Below are 23,139 nucleotides of genomic sequence, written 5' to 3' on the forward strand. Positions count from 1 at the left end.
AGAGAAAACCCGAACAGGACCCCTGACCCCTCAAGAGACATATATGAGTTTCTAATAAGTTTTAACGCATACCAGTATTAAAAATCAAGTTTCCTTACGGTCACCTAATTATTTATGACTTAGTTCCTTTATACGAAATCCTACCTGACAGCACGAAAATCAAAGGTAGTTTAATATATTTAATTGATTTAATAGACAATAATAAATAATCAAACCTAAACGGACTCCTTACGAAGAACTAAGTCTAGCAAGATTAAATAATAAAGATCTATCAATAACCTAGCACTTTACAGATTTTAGGTTAGCAGCACACTTAGGTTTATTTAATTAATAATTATTATTCCTATGATCTTATTGGGAAATCAATTATAAAATAATCAAAAACCCAAAGTAATTGACCTAATAGCAACCTATCATAATAACAAACAATAATCAAGGCAACTATGGAATAATAACAATCAATCAAACAATCCTAAGCATCCGTATGCATCAATTTAATTTGATTAAACCTTTTACTAAATCATAAAAACCATAACGATAAATAAATCCCAAATCAAAACACAACGTCAAAATAGGTTCATCATAAGCCTAGGCAGTCTATAATGTTTAGCCCAACATAATAAAATCAAACAGCACAATAATAAAGGAATTCATGGCGAAAATAAATAAGAACGGAAGATTAAAGGCGATAAAACCTGTGGTCTTCGTCCTTGGATGATAAGCACTTCTCCGGCTGAGTCCTAGCCTTCAAACCCTCCAAAAGATCACCTCTTGAGCTCCCAATTTTGTCCCAGCCGTCTAGGGTATTCAGGTTATTATTAAAGTTGAGTTTAGAGGTGTTTAAATAGGTTTCCAAGACCCCAAAATAAATAAAAATCAAAAATTCTGGAAAAACTGGCCCCCCGCGCTGCGCGGCGGGCCTAGTCCCTCCCCGTCGCGCGGCGCTCCGGCAAAATGGGATAGTGGACCGGTTTGGTCTGGTCCGGTTCGTTTCCTGATGCGGTCCGATTCAATTCTAATGCTCCGGTTCTCTGTTTTAGCTCATTTTTCGCTCTTTTAACCACGATAAACCTCCGGAACATACATTATTCAAATATGTTAGTAATATATAAATTCTAATAAAAACCAAACAAAAACTAATAAAATATTATATAAAATATACAAGAGAATTATATATATTTAGCATTATATCATATATATATATATATATAGGGGATGGATCTTGCGAGAAGTGATTTTATAGCGAGAAGTGCGAAAAGTTAATAATAACCATTGATGATGATTGATCTATGGTCTATAATCAAATGGTAATAGTGTAATTATGAGTTTCAACATCTTAATGAAAATTAATGGAGTTTCAAACAAAAAGGGTATGTTGGTATTTTGCTTTGTAGAAGCCACATTTGTAACTTACATTTCATTATTACATTCCTAAATTTTAATCACATCATCCCTCAAATAAAATATTTTAATAATTTAAGCTTGCAAGAAGTTATCACAACCTGCAAAAAAAAAATCATATAATCTATATTACCAAACCTTTTTTGGTTTATTAGATTTTAATAATCCCTATTAACTAGTATTGGTCGATAATAATCCCTATTCATTTTATTACCACTGGCGGTTCCAAATTTAAAAAAGTTGGCCCCAATAGTCCGCCGTTAAAAATAACTTAACGACGTTATACTTTTTTTCGAATTTCAAACTAATGTTTTAGGGTTTTTGATCGGAAGAAGGATACGAGTCGATTGATGTAAAACTTAGCTCGAAACGGTGATCAGACGACTTGATTTTTTTAATTGTAAGTTCTAACACCCAAATTGAAGCATTTTTTCATCGTTCTGGAGCACCGTTTTGAACGAATTTTTACAGCAATCGACTCGTATCCTCTTTACGATCAAAAACCCTAAAATATTAGTTTGAAATTCGTAAAAAAGTATAACGGCGTTAAGTCATTTTTAACGGGGACCATCGGGGGCCAACTTTTTTAAATTTGGGACCGTCAGTGGTGATAAAATGAATAGGGATTATTAATAGCCAATACCAGTCAGTATGGATTATTAAAATCCAATAAACCAACTTTTTATTACCAAATAAATTTGTGGGTTTCACCATACGTTTTCTAGTTTATACAAGCTAACACGTTCTTCAATGTTCATAAAAAAATGTTGACCAATAATATGTTAAAGTTACATTATTTAGGAATTAATTAGTTCACAATTAATTAATTTACTAACTAAATTCATAATTTAAAAATGATTATGTTAAAAGTTACATTATTTATTTTGTTAGTGTATGTGGTATTTCAAATTGTGTATGTGTATTTTTTTCGTGTATAGATTCATTTATGTACTATGTAAGTTCATACATTTATTGTATTTGTGGTATTTTGAATTGTGTAAGTGTAATTTTTATCGTGTAGGTTCATTTATGTAATATGTAAGTTCATATATGTACCATGTATGTGGTATTTTGAATAGTGTAGTTCTAATTTTTATCTTGTGTAGGATCATTTATGTACTTTGTATGTTCATATATGTACTGTATATGTGGTTTTTTTGAATTATGTATGTGTATCTTTTATCACGTGTAGGTTCATTTAAGTAATTGTTGGTTCATATATGTACTGTGTAGGTGATACTTTAAATTGTGTATGTGTAATTTTTTTATCGTGTGTTGGTTCATTTATGTATTGTGTAGGTGGTATTTTGAAGTGTGTATGTATCATTTATATAAAAATCTTGAAATTAAAAGATGTAGATTTGTTTGTTGATAAACTGTAAATAAGATGTAAATATGTTTATGTGTAGGATATGTTGTATTACATGTAAGATGTGCTGCTTAATATGTAGGATATGTTATATGATGTGTAGGATATATTGTTAAGATTGATGTGTAGCATGTATTTTTAATGTGTAGGATATGTTGTATTTTATGTGTATAGGATATGTTATTAGCATTGACGTGTAGCGTGTATTTTTAATGTCTAGGGATAATTATTCGGAATGAGTTTTTCTTATTTTAATATAAAAAACTGAATTTGTGAAAAGAATTTCGAAATAATAAAAAATTAATAATCAATATAATATAAAAAGAGATAAAAAGAAAATCATGTCTGAAACTCCTAACTTATTTATTAGTTACCAAAAACAAATTATGAAAATTTTACTAATATGCCCTAGTAATTAATTAAACATAAAATAAAAAGAAAATTATATGATTGGCTAAAAGAACTTCTCGCACTTCTCATAATAAGAAAACTTCTGAAATGAACCTAATCCTATATATATATATATGTGTGTGTGTGTGTGTGTGAAATATTGGAATCTTTTTTTTAATGAAGGTAACCAACCGTAAATAAAGAATTGACAATTTTTTAATAATCATGTTTGGGTTGAGTTTTCACGAGTTATATATTAATTAAGTTCTTTATTTATGGATGAGTTCTCTCATAGTCCTTCTATGATACATACACACACTAGGTTAGTTGACCGTGTAACATAATGTTAATGAATAATTAGAAAAAGGGTTATGTACTTATAGCATGTTATTAGAGCATTCTTATCCCCTCCATCATCTTTATCCCTATAATTTAACAAAAAATCACTACTTTTTAAAATTTACCTTTCATTTTAGAATACACCTCACATCCCATCCTCTAAATCTATCTCTATATTTTTTTTTTATTAATTTTTCTCTTTCTACTCACTTACAATATTAACTACTTGCTATTTTGTCATATTATATTCTTCTTTTAAAAAGTTTCTAAATATTTAGAAAAATCGAATTAAACATTAAACGAACCAAAGCTCGGCTCAAACTTGTGAAGTATTCTTAACCAAACATTATAATCAATATATGGGTTTAAAATGATATAAGCTATCTATTTATAATTTATAGTAGTCTAAATTTCCATTTATACACTATATGACTGATAAAAAAATATGGAAGTTATATACAAGTGAAAATGGCAACTGACTATGTTTTAACGATAAAAAAAAGGAAAAACAAGTTTGACTATTGAACATCTAGAGAAGCATTACAAAAGCATTAATCAGTCAAACAAAAAGATTAACAAAAGCAATAAATTGTTGGTCGGGCCGGGTCGTATCCGTTGCACACTCCTAACACATTACAAGCAAATGACCCAAATAGATGCAAATTAAAACAAAAGTTGAGCTAATAAGTTATGTTCTTACATAAATAATTCTAATGATCATCACATAGCATGCTTCTAACTCAAACCAATAACATTCACGAAATAATAAAATATAACGCGATATTGTTTATTGTTGAGAATAGAGTAGCCATTGATGTTCAACTAGATCTTCTTGAAGTTGATGATGAGCCGAGTTATCTCTAATACGAAGATGACGTTCAATGAAGTCCATAAACTCACATGTATGAGTGCGCGACAATTCAGGGAGATCATCATCAAGTTGATCATACTCCATATTAAGATCGTCACCATCATCACGTTCATCTTCAATGATCATATTATGAAGAATAACACATGCTTTCATTATATTTGTTAGCACACTCACTTTGAACATTCGTGAAGGTCCTCGAATGATTGCAAATCGTTGTTGAAGTACTCCAAACGCTCGCTCGACATCTTTTCTTACAGATTCTTGTGCTTTTGCGAAATGTTTGTGCTTGTTCCCTCTTGGTGCTGGAATCGTCTTTACAAAAGTTTGCCACTTAGGATAAATGCCATCTGCAAGGTAATACCCTATAGTATAGTCGTTGCCATTAACTGTGTAATTGACTGGAGGAGCACGCCCTTGCGCAAGTTCCGTGAAAATGAAAGACCACTCTAGCACGTTAATGTCGTTATGTGAACCGGGCATGCCAAAAAATGCATGCCATATCCAGAGATCATATGAGGCAACCGCCTCTAAAATAATAGTAGGTTCACGAATGTGGCCAAAGTACATACCTTTCCAAGCTGTGGGTTCCAATGCATGCAGTCGATGCTTCCGAGCATTCCAGGGAATCCTCGTTGATCCGCAACAGCAAGCAATCGAGTAATATCATTGGTGTTTGGTGAACGTAGATATTCAGTTGAAAAGATATTTACTATCGTCTCACAGAATTTTTTGAGGCTCTCCATTGCGGTGCTCTCACCAATACTTATGTATTCGTCCATAAAATCTGCGGTAACCCCATATGCCATTATTCTAAGTGTTGCAGTTATCTTTTGCATAGAAGATAAACCGAGTCTTCCGACATTATCTCTTCTTTGGACAAAGTATGGCTCGTGAGTCACTACCTCATTTAGAATACGGAGAAATAAAGGACGACGCATACGAAATCTTCGTCGAAATAGATCTGCAGGATATATGGGATTTTCTGCAAAATAATCACGATATAGACGCTGATGTCCCTGAATATGATTAAGCCGAATAAACCTACGACGCTTGCGAATACATTGTCCTTTGCCATCTTCGTTAAGATTAACATCACTATCATCTTCAGAAGACATGTATGTCAACAATTTGCGAAAGAATGTACGAGGCATGTTATCAAACATGCAATTAACTCAACCTGTCAAAATACACATAAATTTTTATCAACGGTAAAGATGAAATATGTAGGAACAGTTATATAGCTTTTTATTTGTAATTCACAAATAAAGAATAAACAAAACCAATTTAATGTTATTTTAATTTGTAGTTCACAAATAAAGAATAAAAAAATCTACTGTTCGTTAGTATATTATGTTTCAGTACTATTGTAAGTTTCGATTAGCCTACTGTCCGTTATTAATATATGTTGTTTTTAGCTGCTAATATGTCCGTTGGTAATATATGTTGCGTTAGCTGCTGCGTTTTCCTATTAGTTACTTCCCCTGTTCATGCTTGGATACCGTTTGTGTTTGAATCTGTTTTTGGTATGGTAAAATGGATACACAACATTTTTTTTTGCAGATCCATGCTAGAAAGGACATTTAAAGGAAAAGAAATAACAGCTGCAACAAATGGGCCCGAAATTCACTTCTGGATAATAAAGAAATAACATCCAATAAATCTATATAAATCAAACTCTTTTTGAAAACAAAAATAGAAAATTTTATAGTTTCGTATACGAAATACGGCAATCACTCAATAAATTCTACAAATTAAGCTTATAAATGATGTGATTTCACCTATCTAACGTTGGATAAAGGCCCCAATTTTTCCTACGCTTTAGGCCTCTAAAATGGTTGGGCCGCCACTGATCGCCCAGCAATGCGGGTGGGCATTTTACTAGTTCTAATTATTCTAGACTTGTTAATTTTCAATACCTAGACTGCTGATGATTGTTATAGATATTACCTCCAATGCCCTAATTTTATGTTCTATCAACATCTACCATAATTTGACATTCAATCGTAGTTCAGTTCCTTATTTTGTTGATTCATAAAGTGGTGGTGTATCCCTTCAGCAACAACACAAAAGGAACCTACTAATTAGGTGCCTTAAAACTGGTAGTTTGTAGAAGATGCACTCTTAATAATTTATGAAACTAGTTGTCTTAGCTTTGGTGTTCCTAATTTTGGATGAATGAAGGTGAATTCATGAAAATAGTTGTAATCTTACAATAAACATAATGAAATTGAGAGATGAAGATAGAGAGGTACGTGTTGCAGCTTGTATCGATTAACACATGGACACCGATTGCTTCGATTCAACCCATAGCTCTTTGATTTTAGAGAGGGCTGAGGAACCCTATAAAGATGAGCGGGAGAAAGTGACAAGGGCGGGTGAAAGTACAGTATAGTTGAGATGGAGAGTGTACAGTAGCTTTTCATAAATAAAAAGCTACTGTAGCAAATTTCTATTATTTAGAGTCAGTGAATGTAAATAGGGGATAGGATGGAGTGAATATTTGAAAGATTTTTTTAAATTATAAAGATAGGGGGTGTTTTGAGGGATTGAATGGGAATGCTCTTAGATGGCTTGAATATGCAGGTGTATAAATAAAATCATCCATAGTTATTTGGAGATTACAAAAAATTATTTGAAGTTTTAAATAACGAACCATAATTAAATAATAATTATCCACATTAAATTTATATAAAAATGTTTAAAAATATATTTATTTTAATAGCATTATGTAAATAGAAAGAGATAGTAAACACGACTTGAGAGGGCTAGAACGATGACAAGTGTCCCTAAGTTTCTTTATTATTAGAATGGATATATATATATATATATATATATATATATATATAGCAAGGTTATAATAAGAAGTAGATTTTTCCTAAGAAGTGTAAGAAGAAATCTGAACCGTTAGATGTAATATAACATACATTGGTAAGATGGTAATCAACCAAATCTTTTAATTGTGGATTAAATCAAAATTATTAATGTAATTCCTAAAAATTTACTAATATTCTGGACATGATTGTTGTCCCAAAATATATTGTCAACATACACACGAAAATTATTATAATTTAAAGTGGTAGATATATGTTTTAAGTTCTTGGAATAAGGAGTAGGTTTCTGGAATAGTGCAATATAAATATAAATAATATTACTCCATCATCATGCAAAGAAACTGATCTCTCAAACATAAACATAAACCTCTTTCTTCCACAACACGATTCAATTGTTGTTTTGTTTTTCTGTTTCAGATTTACACGAAACATAAATTAAGGTTTCAAGATCAAAGCCCAACAAAAATTTGCTAATATTCTGGACATGAGGGGTGGTGATAGGCGGTGAATACCCCGGTGATGATGGTCGCCAGAGGTCGGTGGCGGCTGGGGATGTGGAGGTGGGTGGTTACAATGGTGGTGGGTTTGATGGATGAGAGAGAGAGAGAGAGAGAGAGAGAGAGAAAGAGAGTGTGTTTTTTTATCTTTTATGGTTATATCCATAAATTTGTTTTTGGTGTCCTTAGTGTTTTTGGTGTTTTTTGATGTTGTGTTCTAAATATAGATTAATATTTGGTGTTGTGTTTTAAAACACACTGTAATATAGATTACGATGTGTTTTTGGTGTTGTAATTTAATTTTGTTTCCATATATAATATAACACACTTGACGAGTATGCCCTTAGAGTGTTACAAAACAAGAATTAAAAAAAATACATCGCCTAAAAAACACATTTTCCATCTGGACCATCAGATCATCAAATCTAACGCACCAGATTACTTCTTACACTTTTTAGATACACTCCACCTCTTATTATAACTCCACCCTATATATATATATATATATATATATATATGGCTAGGTTATTTTGAAAAGCCTTGTTAGTGATGAAAACCTTAGAAACTCTCTTATGGCCCTTGATTCTTTTAATGGGTGGCCAAGATTGAATTTGGTGGGAAATGAGGGTATAAGTATTAATAAATTAGTAATAAGTACACAGGGGGCAAAGTTGGTATATTGCATATTTTTTATGTCTCCTGACACGTTAAAGTCTTCTTTTTCAATCATCATCATAAGCCTCACTCACCATATCTCTCTCTTCATCACCATTCTCTTCTACCAATATCTCTCTCTCTCTCTTCAACAACAGATTAAAGCTAAATTAAACCAAAGTTAAATGGTTTATAGACTCCATAACCACCATGAGTCAATTGAAGCTTGCATCTTCGGCACCACCGTACCCAACTCCCATCGCCCAATCCATACCCGCCGCTGTCCAAATTCTCCGTTACCCCTACAACTAGCGGCAACAGTTGCACACCATGAGTTAATTGAAGCTTGATTTATTTCTTATTTTAGTTATTTTGTAAACAAATATTTTCTTCATTCATTTATTGTAAGAAACTAATGAACCATAATTTTATATTTTCATAGGTTGGTGAGAGATGTAAAGGGATTGGAAAGTTGGGCCGGTTGTACTTAATGTTGTTTTTATATATTTATATACTTTTTCACATATTATTTTACTTATTTAGATATTTACATATTTACAATTTTTTTTATATTTTGTATGCAACAATTTTTTTAAAAATATGTAAAGTATTTTTTAGTATGCAACAATTTTTTTAAAACAAGGTTATGTATTTTAATTATGTTTACATATTATTATATTTGCAAAAATATTTTTACATATTTCAGACTACATATTTATAAATATGTAACATAATTTTTAACCGTGTAATGTTTTTTAAAAAAAATATGTAACTATGTTTAAACAAGTTTACATAATTTTAAAATAAGTTTACATTCTATAAAAATATGTAACGTATTTTTAAGTATGAAACAAGTTTATATAATTTTAAAATAAGTTTACATTCTATATAATAGGAAAAATCTAAATGTAAAGTTAAATTCTGAATATTAAATAAATATTAATAGAGAGAGAGAGAGAGAGAAAGAGAGAATGTGTAAGCTAACTTAATTAACATATACTAAAATATGTAAGCTTGTTTAAAAAAATATGTAAATATTTAAGAATGTCATTTATTAATAATTTGGTTTTCAAAATAAAAATTAAAAAGAACCAATCACTTGTGACAAAAAAGGGTATATAAATACTCTTTTTTGATATCGTTAAAATCTTAAATCAATAATAATGGTGAAAAAGACAATTGTAATGGTGAAAAAAAGATGAAAAATGATTTTAGGATAAATTTGGCATTATTAAAATCTTATATGAATTAAAAGAACTTAAAAAGACATATGAAAATTTAATTCCATTTAAAATATGTATTGAAAAATTATTGTATTAAGAAATCTGATTCAAGTTGTGATGGGACTAGAGACATGAAAAATTGGAAAAGATTTAAAAAGCATAACACTAAAATTACATAACTGCCCTTTTGCTTACAAAACATATAATGAGTAAATTGTTCATGTGGATTAATTTGGACTTCCAATTGGGTTTCTATGGGTTTTCATAAGTCACATGGGTTTTTATATTATATATACCCTATATATATATGTGTGTGTGTTTGAATCAAATACACCATGAGTTAATTGAAGCTTGATTTATTTCTTATTTTAGTTATTTTGTAAACAAATATTTTCTTCATTCATTTATTGTAAGAAACTAATGAACCATAATTTTATATTTTCATAGGTTGGTGAGAGATGTAAAGGGATTGGAAAGTTGGGCCGGTTGTACTTAATGTTGTTTTTATATATTTATATACTTTTTCACATATTATTTTACTTATTTAGATATTTACATATTTACAATTTTTTTTATATTTTGTATGCAACAATTTTTTTAAAAATATGTAAAGTATTTTTTAGTATGCAACAATTTTTTTAAAACAAGGTTATGTATTTTAATTATGTTTACATATTATTATATTTGCAAAAATATTTTTACATATTTCAGACTACATATTTATAAATATGTAACATAATTTTTAACCGTGTAATGTTTTTTTAAAAAAATATGTAACTATGTTTAAACAAGTTTACATAATTTTAAAATAAGTTTACATTCTATAAAAATATGTAACGTATTTTTAAGTATGAAACAAGTTTATATAATTTTAAAATAAGTTTACATTCTATATAATAGGAAAAATCTAAATGTAAAGTTAAATTCTGAATATTAAATAAATATTAATAGAGAGAGAGAAAGAGAAAGAGAGAATGTGTAAGCTAACTTAATTAACATATACTAAAATATGTAAGCTTGTTTAAAAAAATATGTAAATATTTAAGAATGTCATTTATTAATAATTTGGTTTTCAAAATAAATATTAAAAAGAACCAATCACTTGTGACAAAAAAGGGTATATAAATACTCTTTTTTGATATCGTTAAAATCTTAAATCAATAATAATGGTGAAAAAGACAATTGTAATGGTGAAAAAAAGATGAAAAATGATTTTAGGATAAATTTGGCATTATTAAAATCTTATATGAATTAAAAGAACTTAAAAAGACATATGAAAATTTAATTCCATTTAAAATATGTATTGAAAAATTATTGTATTAAGAAATCTGATTCAAGTTGTGATGGGACTAGAGACATGAAAAATTGGAAAAGATTTAAAAAGCATAATACTAAAATTACATAACTGCCCTTTTGCTTACAAAACATATAATGAGTAAATTGTTCATGTGGATTAATTTGGACTTCCAATTGGGTTTCTATGGGTTTTCATAAGTCACATGGGTTTTTATATTATATATACCCTATATATATATATATGTGTGTGTTTGAATCAAATACACCATGAGTTAATTGAAGCTTGATTTATTTCTTATTTTAGTTATTTTGTAAACAAATATTTTCTTCATTCATTTATTGTAAGAAACTAATGAACCATAATTTTATATTTTCATAGGTTGGTGAGAGATGTAAAGGGATTGGAAAGTTGGGCCGGTTGTACTTAATGTTGTTTTTATATATTTATATACTTTTTCACATATTATTTTACTTATTTAGATATTTACATATTTACAATTTTTTTTATATTTTGTATGCAACAATTTTTTTAAAAATATGTAAAGTATTTTTTAGTATGCAACAATTTTTTTAAAACAAGGTTATGTATTTTAATTATGTTTACATATTATTATATTTGCAAAAATATTTTTACATATTTCAGACTACATATTTATAAATATGTAACATAATTTTTAACCGTGTAATGTTTTTAAAAAAAAATATGTAACTATGTTTAAACAAGTTTACATAATTTTGAAATAAGTTTACATTCTATAAAAATATGTAACGTATTTTTAAGTATGAAACAAGTTTATATAATTTTAAAATAAGTTTACATTCTATATAATAGGAAAAATCTAAATGTAAAGTTAAATTCTGAATATTAAATAAATATTAATAGAGAGAGAGAGAAAGAGAAAGAGAGAATGTGTAAGCTAACTTAATTAACATATACTAAAATATGTAAGCTTGTTTAAAAAAATATGTAAATATTTAAGAATGTCATTTATTAATAATTTGGTTTTCAAAATAAAAATTAAAAAGAACCAATCACTTGTGACAAAAAAGGGTATATAAATACTCTTTTTTGATATCGTTAAAATCTTAAATCAATAATAATGGTGAAAAAGACAATTGTAATGGTGAAAAAAAGATGAAAAATGATTTTAGGATAAATTTGGCATTATTAAAATCTTATATGAATTAAAAGAACTAAAAAAGACATATGAAAATTTAATTCCATTTAAAATATGTATTGAAAAATTATTGTATTAAGAAATCTGATTCAAGTTGTGATGGGACTAGAGACATGAAAAATTGGAAAAGATTTAAAAAGTATAATACTAAAATTACATAACTACCCTTTTGCTTACAAAACATATAATGAGTAAATTGTTCATGTGGATTAATTTGGACTTCCAATTGGGTTTCTATGGGTTTTCATGAGTCACATGGGTTTTTATATTATATATACCCTATATATATATATATATGTGTGTGTGTTTGAATCAAATACAAATGAAATTAACGTGCTAAACGTGAGAATCAAGTAGAGTAATTATATATACAAGTAGAGTAATTACATAATTACTCTAATTGTATATATAATTACTCTACTTGATTCTCACGTTTAGCTCGTTAGTTTCATTTGTACGTTAACTTTCCCTTATATATATATGTATATAGGGGACGGTTCAGTGGAGAAATGAACTTAAAGTGAGAAATTGGAGAAATCAATCCTGGCCATTAGATATATTGATCAAAGGCCTATATTATTTATAGAATTTTGGTAATTAATTTTGGATGTATTGAGTTTGTTTTTTTTGTTTTTTTTTTTGGTGTTATTACTTGTCGTATACTTGGGATTTCAGTTAACACTATCCTACACTAATAACACATACTAGCATGAACACCGCGAACATGGATCCAATGTTGGTGTTGTGTTTGTGTGTAGTAGTAAGCTTGAGGCATGTAGGAAGACCAATGAAACATACTTTAGACTACACCATTCTAAATGTTAGTGGTGTGGGGCTATACGTGTTATTGTGTAGGGAAAACTATGTTTCGTTGTGTAGGGAAACTATTGTTTTGTGTAGTGATGTAGGACCATTATTTTGTGTAGTGATGTAGTATTATTCGTGTTATTGTGTAGGGAAATCTATTGTTGTGTGTAGTGATATAGGATGATTCATGTTAGTGTGTAGGGAAAACTATTGTATAGGTTCTAGCTATGTAGGAATATTTATTGATAAAAATAATTTTGTATAAATATGGATGTAGACTTGTGTGTATGACTAGGTTTTAGGTGTGCAGGAGTTTTTATATAGGAATGTATATGTTAAAAGACCAATAGTAAGATCTGCATGGCTAAAAGAATTTAGGATTGGTTTTTATAATTAAAGTTGTTATTTTGAATGTTGCACGCATGTGTAGGTGTAGTATAAGCTTGTGTAGGATACTCTTATATATACCCGTCTCGTTTGATATTGCTCATTTTTTATCCTATAAAATACCAAGTTAAAAAAAGACTAAGAACTTATCAGAAAATTGATATACGACTCAACAAAAAAAATTAGAATGTTTCTTAAATTTAACTAACATATAAATAAATTAATTAGAGAACAAATTTGAAACTTACAAAAATTCAATACTTACCAAATATAAGAAATTCAAGCTTTACCATTATACCCTTGGATTTAATTAAAAGAAAAAAAATAAAAGAAAATTTTTTATTGGTTTAAAAGATTTCTCCAACTTCTCACATTAATATGATTTCTCCATTGAACTCAACCATATATATATATTTTGAGATTTCTTTTAAGAACCACTTTGAGTTTTAAGGATCAGAAAGAAGTTAATGTAAAAAAAAAAAATTTGAATATTTTTTTATATAGACGTAATATATATATGTTACATGTACGTAAAAAAATTACACAATTTTTTACGCACCGAGTCGACTTATTACATAGGTGTAACGAACATTTAAATTAGTGTAATCACTGTACATCTTTATTCTCTCTCCTACTTTAATTTTTTACTCAAATTTAATTTCAACCACATTTAATCTAATCTATTTAATTAAATGTGTGGTCAAGAATGAAGTTCTTAAGTTCTTAAAACTCAACACGGTTATCAAATTATCACTCCCTTTTATACACACACACACACAGAGGATTAAGTTATCATACAATAATCCTTAACATACGTGAATTATGCTCAAGCTAAAAACAAAATGCCCAGTGAATGATGACAGCAGACGTTAGCAAAGGTCTGCCGGCGTTTGCAGAGGTGTGTAGTGGCAATAGTAGACGCTAGCAAAGGTTGCGGAGGTTTGGTTGACACAAGGAAGCAAACAGGCGATTACAAAGACGCAGAACTCGTGTAAATATTAAGATTAGTGAATGACAAGTTGCTGAGTACATCACGCAAAAAAAAATGAGATGTGCATTATGTAGAAGGTCTTGTATCATAAGCAAATATATATATATATATATACTAGTCTATATGCTCGTGTGGATACACGGGTTGGAAATTTTATTTTTAAAACATATTAATAAATATAATCCATGAAATTTTAAAAAACAAATAAAAATGTAACCAGGTAAAATTAAATATGATATGAAAGGTGAAAAAAAATTTAAAAATTTATCACAAGTTTTTAAGTACTTCTTTGTATACAACAATTGATTTGTATTCTAAAGATTATCATCACTATCTAGGATAACAACTTTTAAGGCAGTCTCATCTTGTGACTATTGATAATGCAATATACAATTAACCATATGTAAAAATTGGTTTTTTTAAAAACAAACAAACTTTTTAATGATTGTCCTCGAACAGGGTGGTGTATAAATTATGAAATTAAAAAAAATATATAATCAATATGTACGTATTATATTTGAAAGTCAACCAAAGAATGTCAAATACCAAATTCAAAATAGGCAATAACTTAATAAGCTTACTCCATGCAAGCCTGTCTTGATCCAAATAAAAACTGAATTATGTTTCTTGGCCCAAATACAAACGACCAAACCCTTATCACTTTACTACTTTTATAGCCTGAATATATTGTTAGTAATCAGTACCCGCACGTTGCGCTGGGTTGAATATAGACTATATATAGGCAGGACTTCTTGCCTTATAACTTATAATGCTGGCTGTTACAATTGGATTGTTTAGCTACATAATATTTAGTCCTACAACCTACCACCTTTAGTCATTTACAAAAAGTTATGGTTCAGCTTGTCTTCGCCACAATCATTTCCCTGGTATATAATGGCTATTGTCTTCTAATCATCAAAAGAGATTGCATCCTTTTTGAACCAAAAGCCATTGCTCGTTTCATTATTTCCTTGTTGTCCCCAGCGCCTGTCCAATTAAGGGGCTGTTTGGTTCACTGGAATTCAAGGGATTTCCATAGAATTGGAATATGAATTCCATACCGTGGCCTATTTGGTTGGTAAGAGAGAGAAAATGGAATTGAATTTGATTCCATCCAAATCATTCAATCGTAATTCAAAATCCTTTCATGTTTGGATGGAAAGTTTTCATAATCCATGGAATCTTTATAACATTACCGAAATAACTCTAAAAAACTTCTAATCACCACCATCAACCTGTTTTCTCCGGCGACCACTGAAATTTTTTCCAGCCACCACCACCAATGTAATTCCGGCGAAATATAAGCCCCCCTTCTTCCGGATATAACATAACTGAGCATAACAGCCACCCCTTCGCTTTGTCAAACTCACCTGAAAATACCGTCTGGCACCACCAATGTTTTTCCGACTGCAGCGTTTTTATCATATCTATGTTTTCAGGTGGCAATATCTTATAAGGCATGGAGAATCTGAGAGAGAGAGAGACAACAGGAGCTGGTGGTGGCAGGTGTAGGCGACTGTCTTGCTTAGAGAAGAGAACGGCAAATCATTTGTCAAGTGAAGAGGTAGGTCCCACGGATGGCGCCAATGAAGAAACACTAACCGGACCCCGGGCAGATTACGGATAACCTGGGGGTTAGATAGATGTTTCCCACGAGGGGTTAGACCCGGAGAAGATGGTTCTTCTGATAACCTGCAAAACAGACACCGTGAGCTTGTCACTGAGAAGGGGGGGTTCCTCCTTGTGACCACCCTCCGGCGTGAGAATCAGACTAGATTGCTCTTTAAATATAAATGTATATTAAGAGATTGCTAGAGCAGATATCAGGTATAATATGATAAGATATGTTAAGATGAGATGGTCATACCATTTGTGGTATTTATAGCCGAAGGTAGGTTTCCAAGGAGGTGTGGCCGGCTGCAATAGTATTCCTGTTCCACCAACAGTGGCCTACGCACGTGCCCTGCTGGTAGTTGGTGGGTAGGCAGCGGCTGATAGTGACCAGGCCTGCTGTGTACTATTCCTTTTCCACCAACTGCCGGCTATGCACGTGGTATGGCAGTAGTTGGTGAGTAGGCAGCGGCTAATAGTGACACAGTACAGGAGCATGCTGCTCGCCATACTGTGGTCAATAAGCTGTCGTATCTTAAGTCAGATCTTTTGCCCATACCTCGTCAGGTACAGTACAGAAGATCTTCCCGTATCGTACGGACTGGCTTATTTGGGCGGGAGTATTCCCCCTCCCGCCCTTGTGCGGGATTGTTCCCGGCTTTGCTCATTCCTTCAGGTGACACTGAGTGATTGAGAGCTAAGTGCCTTGTGCGTGTAGCCTTGCTGCGCGGGTGGCCTTCCCTGATGGCTTGTATCGAAGCTGCGGGAACAGGCGGAGTCCTTCACCATTGGGAGGCATTTCCTGCGGGAACAGCTTGCGTACTGCGCGTAAGGACGTCACGTCTCTGAGCATGGTAGGTCCCAGCAGAGCCCAGTTGGACCCGCAAGACTCACCTTGAAGAGGGACGTCTGCGCAGAAACCAACTGGATCCGCAGGACCCACCATGCTCAGAGACGTGACGTCCTTACGCGCAGTACGCAAGCTGTTCCAAGTGTAGAAGGTCATCAGGCGGTACCACCCCTGGATGCACCTCCAAGTGTAGAAGGTCATCAGGCAGTCAACATAGGGCTCAATGCCCAGAATCCGGCACACCCACTCGAAGTGCCGAATCTTGGCAATCGCCATCGGGTGCACCTCGGTCAGGTGCACACCGTGCCTCTCAAGGACACGGTAAACAAACTTTGTCAATGGGAACCTAAGATTCCCATAAACAAAGAATGCAGCATAAACCCCGATCTTGCCTCTGGGGGCATCATACACCGTCTGGTGGGGTTCAGGAAACTCAGGCTCGAGAGACTCGAGCATGAACTTCCTGACGATGTACTGATACAGATCGCCAGGCAGAGCACACTGGCACTCGCCAGCAGTACTCTTGTCATCGGCTGTAGATTCGAGATCACGAGACGACATCTTGCAAAAAGAAAGAAGAAAACGATTTCAAGAGAATGCTCGACTGAAAGATGAGTATTCGCCGGAAATCGTTCTTAAGATGAAGAGAAGAGTGAAAGTGTGGATTACAAAGAACCCTCTCCCCCTTTATATACTAATCGCAATTAATGCGATGCATTTAATGCGGAAGAGAGAGAAATCGAAGGTGCAATGAAACTATGACACGTGGCAAAGAGCAAGCTGGCAACAGCTGTTGACAGGACGCATACCATTAATTTCGCGGCCACGCGCCCGAAAAATCGTGCCCACGCGCCTGAAAAAGCGTCTGGAATGACCATGTACTGTCACGTCACCATAACTTCCTGCACGTCCTGACACAGTCAGAAGAAACCGTCGCACGACGTTTCAGAGGTTTGGACTGTTCTTATCCTTTCACCAACTCTTCGAATTTCAAAATTCAAAAAGATTCAAAGTAAGCGGGAAAATACCCCTTACCTTGGCAAACAAGTAACCGTAAGACGGATGCGGGTACAGTGTTAAGGCAAAACCCTTCACATACCTAGCACCCGCAGGGAATTGAAGCCAAGAATAACTTGGCAACCAAGTAACCGTAAGACGGATGCGGGTACAGTGTTAAGGCAAAACCCTTCACATACCTAGCACCCGCAGGGAATTGAAGCCAAGAATAACTTGGCAACCAAGTAACCGTAAGACGGATGCGGGTACAGTGTTAAGGCAAAACCCTTCACATACCTAGAACCCGCAGGGAATTGAAGCCAAGAATACCTCGGCAACCAAGTAACTATAAGACGGGTGCGGGTACAGTGTTAAGGCAAAACCCTTCACATACCTAGCACCCGCAGGGAATTGACGCCAGGAATACCTTGGAAGTAAAGTAACCGTAAGACGAGCGCGGGTAGAGTGTCAAGGCAAAACCCTTCACATACCTAGCGCTCCGCTGGGAATTGAAACCAAGAAGGATCTTCTGGGCAATGCTTGCGGAAACGGAAATAACATCCCCGCATAGCGGGAACGTCGAGAACTACATTGTTTGAAGCTCCAGGATGGAATTGGTGGTTTTAACATAATTGATCACTATGTTCAAAACTACCAAAACCTCATGGAGAATCCACACAAGTGGGACTCAACGCTCCTGACTTGCGAGGAGGTTACAGACCTACCCGCATCATACCCAAAGATCAAGCAGGAAACTCGGGAATTTCTGCAAGTGACAAGGACTTCCGCGGGAAGAATCCCCATGGAAAACCTTAAAAAACCCTTTTCAAAACCCTTTGCTTAAGTCCAAAAGTTCACCTCACTTTATTAAACACTCATGAGAAGAACATTGGACTGGGGGGACTTGAAGAGGTAGGTCCCACGGATGGCGCCAATGAAGAAACACTAACCGGACCCCGGGCAGATTACGGATAACCTGGGGGTTAGATAGATGTTTCCCACGAGGGGTTAGACCCGGAGAAGATGGTTCTTCTGATAACCTGCAAAACAGACACCGTGAGCTTGTCACTGAGAAGGGGGGGGGGTTCCTCCTTGTGACCACCCTCCGGCGTGAGAATCAGACTAGATTGCTCTTTAAATATAAATGTATATTAAGAGATTGCTAGAGCAGATATCAGGTATAATATGATAAGATATGTTAAGATGAGATGGTCATACCATTTGTGGTATTTATAGCCGAAGGTAGGTTTCCAAGGAGGTGTGGCCGGCTGCAATAGTATTCCTGTTCCATCAACAGTGGCCTACGCACGTGCCCTGCTGGTAGTTGGTGGGTAGGCAGCGGCTGATAGTGACCAGGCCTGCTGTGTACTATTCCTTTTCCACCAACTGCCGGCTATGCACGTGGTATGGCAGTAGTTGGTGAGTAGGCAGCGGCTAATAGTGACACAGTACAGGAGCATGCTGCTCGCCATACTGTGGTCAATAAGCTGTCGTATCTTAAGTCAGATCTTTTGCCCATACCTCGTCAGGTACAGTACAGAAGATCTTCCCGTATCGTACGGACTGGCTTATTTGGGCGGGAGTATTCCCCCTCCCGCCCTTGTGCGGGATTGTTTCCGGCTTTGCTCATTCCTTCAGGTGACACTGAGTGATTGAGAGCTAAGTGCCTTGTGCGTGTAGCCTTGCTGCGCGGGTGGCCTTCCCTGATGGCTTGTATCCGAAGCTGCGGGAACAGGCGGAGTCCTTCACCATTGGGAGGCATTTCCTGAGGGAACAGCTTGCGTACTGCGCGTAAGGACGTCACGTCTCTGAGCATGGTAGGTCCCAGCAGAGCCCAGTAATAGGCTTTATTTCAAACAGCCCCTAAAGTTTATGTTAGCTGAATGTTATGTCGCATTTTGTTACTTTCATATTCATAATCAAAATATAATTATTTTCAAACTCATGGTCAGCAGCCCAGTAATAGGCTTTATTTCAAATAATTGTTTAAAAGAGTTTCATAGAAACAGGTGCACAAACAAAGGAAGCAGTAGATGGCGTAAAATGATGGTTGAGAAACCCAACAAAACCGTAATTTGAATTTCAAGGTGCCAAAAAAGATGATTCATCTTGTGTTTTAAGTATTTGACCTCAAAAAATAGATACGTTTTACGTACTTTGAAGAAAGTATGGTAAGCACCTGTTGCATTAGGCTGTTGCCTCTTCAAGGCCAATTTTTTAGGATCTGGCTAAAAAATTACTACTTTTATAGCCTAAATATATTGTTAGTAATAGGCTTGCGAGCTGGTTTTAACTTTGAACTTGAGCTAGCATGAGCTTAAATATCAACCTAGTCAAGTTAGATTCTGATCATTTGTATCCCTATTTTTAAATAACTAAAAGAGCAAATTTAATATCTATACTCTAGTCATCTTAACGAATTTGCTCAAAGACATTTGTAAAAACTAACATAGTGTGCCAGTTACATTCCAATATTCACCTACAAAGTGTGCCAGTTACATTCCATTAAAAACAAACTGTGACAACTTTAACTAATTACTTGAACAGGTAAAAAGAATTTATGTACATAATCTAAACAAATTATACAACATGGAAATAGCACCTCTCGATTTAGTGAAAGAATTTCTGCATCTACCGCCTGTTGATAATTAATCCAATCTTGTGTCGTAAGGTTTGTTGCAAATATTATATAATATCAGACCTATGTAATCGAGGACTTGAGCAAATGCACCAAACAAAAATATGTATTTCAAGCAGAGCTATCCACTTGTCTTTGCAACCAAATTGTGATATGTGTAACCTTCACAAAAACCATTAATAATCAGAAAAATATAATGGTGGGAATTAAATCTCGATAAGGTTTAACTTTACCTGTAAGTAACTTTGACTCTCCTCATTCAACATGTACCTTCACCAAATCTTGCACTTGTATACTTGTGTATACAAATTTGGACCCCACGGGCATCATAAAATTCCATGTCACATTATTAATGATCTTACTGAGTAATAATAATAAGTGATTCATAAAGATCATATTACCTAAGGAATTTCATAGGAGTAAAATTAGACTCCAACAACTTGTTCGCAAGGGCTCCTTCCCATGTTGCTTTGAATTTAATCACACATTATGGTTTATGATCAGTCTTTGATGTAAACCCAGCATATCCTACCAAAATTAGATGTTGAACATTCTTAGGATGCTTCATAAGTTGAAACGAACCAAACGGTCAGCTGCAATATATCCTCCAAAAGAATGCCCAAGCAAAACAAACTTATCAAGGTTTTGGCTTTCCACCATTCCTCAGCCAAGCGGCCCAAGCCTCGGTTTCTGCTTTACCAAATAATATTATAAAATATTGAAAACACATAAAGGTAATCAATCGTCTACACGAACAAACTGGTGGTAAACCTACAGTTATGAATTTCCTTTTGTTATAAGCTTAGTTTTTTACCCGTTAACCCATAAATAAGTCTATAAACGAACCAAACGGTCAGCGAGAAATTCTTTATATCCGTTCATCAAATTAACAAACAAACATGAACAATTTTAGTCATTCAGTTAAACAAATGAATATCAAAACAAATCCCGTTCTTCCATTTATGTTCGTTAACATTCGTCCATTTAAATTCGTTAATGTTCATTTATGTAGGTCCATTTAACTTTGTTAGTTTACGTTTGCTTTAAGTTGGTTCGTTAATATATTCATTTAAAACTTTTTGGTCCATTACAACTTAGTCTAAATTCAATTACTTTTTAGGCCAAATGATTGCTCTTCACATTACTTTTGAATGGTTTTAGCGAAACCATGTTCATTCGTCTATGTTTGTGAACCATTCTTTTAAGCTGTTAAAGAACGGACATAAACTAACACGAACATTTTCATTTTCTAAACGAACGATCACTAACATAAAATACCCAAAACTGGTCAAATGGTCAAACCTTGAGTGCAGCAAGAACACAGTTGCCAGTGGTGGTCAAGAAGGATCAATTTTAAATCAAAACCAACAAGATTCAAAACAATAATGAGATGCCAAATTAACAGTAACTTTATTGAATTTAGGGCGTTTATTTGAAGGCTGATTCATCTTCGAATCTGTAAAACGCTTAGATGCCAATCGATTGGGGGAAATATGGGGCGATCGATGGTCTCATGGACGACAACAGCAGTTGGGTGCAGCAATTAAGCACGTGATGCGATGTCAATTCGTCGAAGTGTTGGCGATGATGAAGAGTTGAGGTGGGTATTGGATGGAATTTTTTTTTTGAAATGGTGTATATTAGAAAAAAATTTAGGTTAATGGGAAAGTCAAAAAAAAAATGGATTTTGGTATATCCGCTACTGGGAATAGCGGATTAGGACCAAAAAATTGTTGGAGCCATCGTTAGCAATGACGGATTATGAAAAAGATGATTCCGTGCACACTTAATTCGCTATTGTGAATAGCGGATCACGTTAAAACCAAACTAACCCCGTTACTAACCCAGTTAACAACCAAACTAACCCAGTTAGCAACCCAGTCAAACAAGCTAACCCCACTAACCTAACTATAAACAACCAAAACTATCCCCACTAACCTAACTAACCTAACTTTGGATACCAATTCACACCACAATCCTCTCTTTCTCTCTCTCTCAAGCAATTCATTAGTTGCAGTGATTCATGTCAAATGGTTGGTGTCCATTAGCTACTGCAAATCATTATTGTACTGCAAAACATTGAATCACTGCATGCATTATTGTAAGGCTGTAAAGCATTGAATCACTGCAAAACATTATTGTACTGCATGCATGCAAGGCCATTATTGAGGTTGCCTTGGCCCGTGATGAAAGCTGTTCACATGCATGCATGCTGTAAAGCTGTTCACATGCAAAGCTCAGCTACATGTAAAGCTGTTCACATTAATTTGTACCTCCTAATGGACCCGTGATGAAAACCCTAATTTTTTTAAGGCTCAGCTACATGAAGAAGACGATGAGATGTTTACCTGCTACTCCTAATCCGCAAGCTTTTTCTTTTTTTTTTTATACTTTCTTCCTAATCTGCCATTACCAATGACGGATTAGATTTTTATATTTTTTTTGGATTATCAAATATGAAATAAGGAATTTGTTCTTGATGTTTGTTGTCGTGTTTTTGTTATTAAAAAAAATACTTTATATTAAAAAGTAAGTTAGAAAAGAAGCAATGAGTTATATATTTAATTAGATGTTGTCGTGTCCATATAAGCAACTTGCTAAGACTCAAATAAACATGTGCTATATATTTAACATATAACATTTGATTCATTTATGATAATATATATTAAGCCTGCTAAAATGGATGGTCGGGTTACAGATTTGGGATGTAACTTTGAGAAGTAATACGTGTATGATTTTTTGGAACACTTAAGCGATCTAACACTAACATCTAATTATTTTTAACCGGAAAAGACCCTACGTGCCTTGCA

At 33.4% G+C, this 23,139-nt stretch overlaps 1 protein-coding gene across 1 annotated transcript; it reads right to left on the minus strand.

The window, feature by feature from the left end:
* Nucleotides 1-4,256: 4,256 nt before the first annotated feature.
* LOC143619435 (uncharacterized) lies at nt 4,257-5,485 on the minus strand. The gene is made up of 2 exons (XM_077091368.1): nt 4,992-5,485; nt 4,257-4,791 (listed from the first exon to the last, which is right to left on the minus strand). The coding sequence occupies exons 1-2, from the start codon at nt 5,483-5,485 to the stop codon at nt 4,287-4,289; spliced, it is 999 nt and encodes a 332-aa protein (XP_076947483.1). The 3' UTR covers nt 4,257-4,286.
* Between the last annotated feature and the right edge of the window lie 17,654 nt (nt 5,486-23,139).

Source organism: Bidens hawaiensis, unplaced genomic scaffold, assembly GCF_021521415.1.
Source record: "Bidens hawaiensis isolate Kalapana, Puna unplaced genomic scaffold, B.hawaiensis_p1.1 tig00002438_1, whole genome shotgun sequence".
Classification (NCBI taxonomy): Eukaryota; Viridiplantae; Streptophyta; class Magnoliopsida; order Asterales; family Asteraceae; genus Bidens; species Bidens hawaiensis.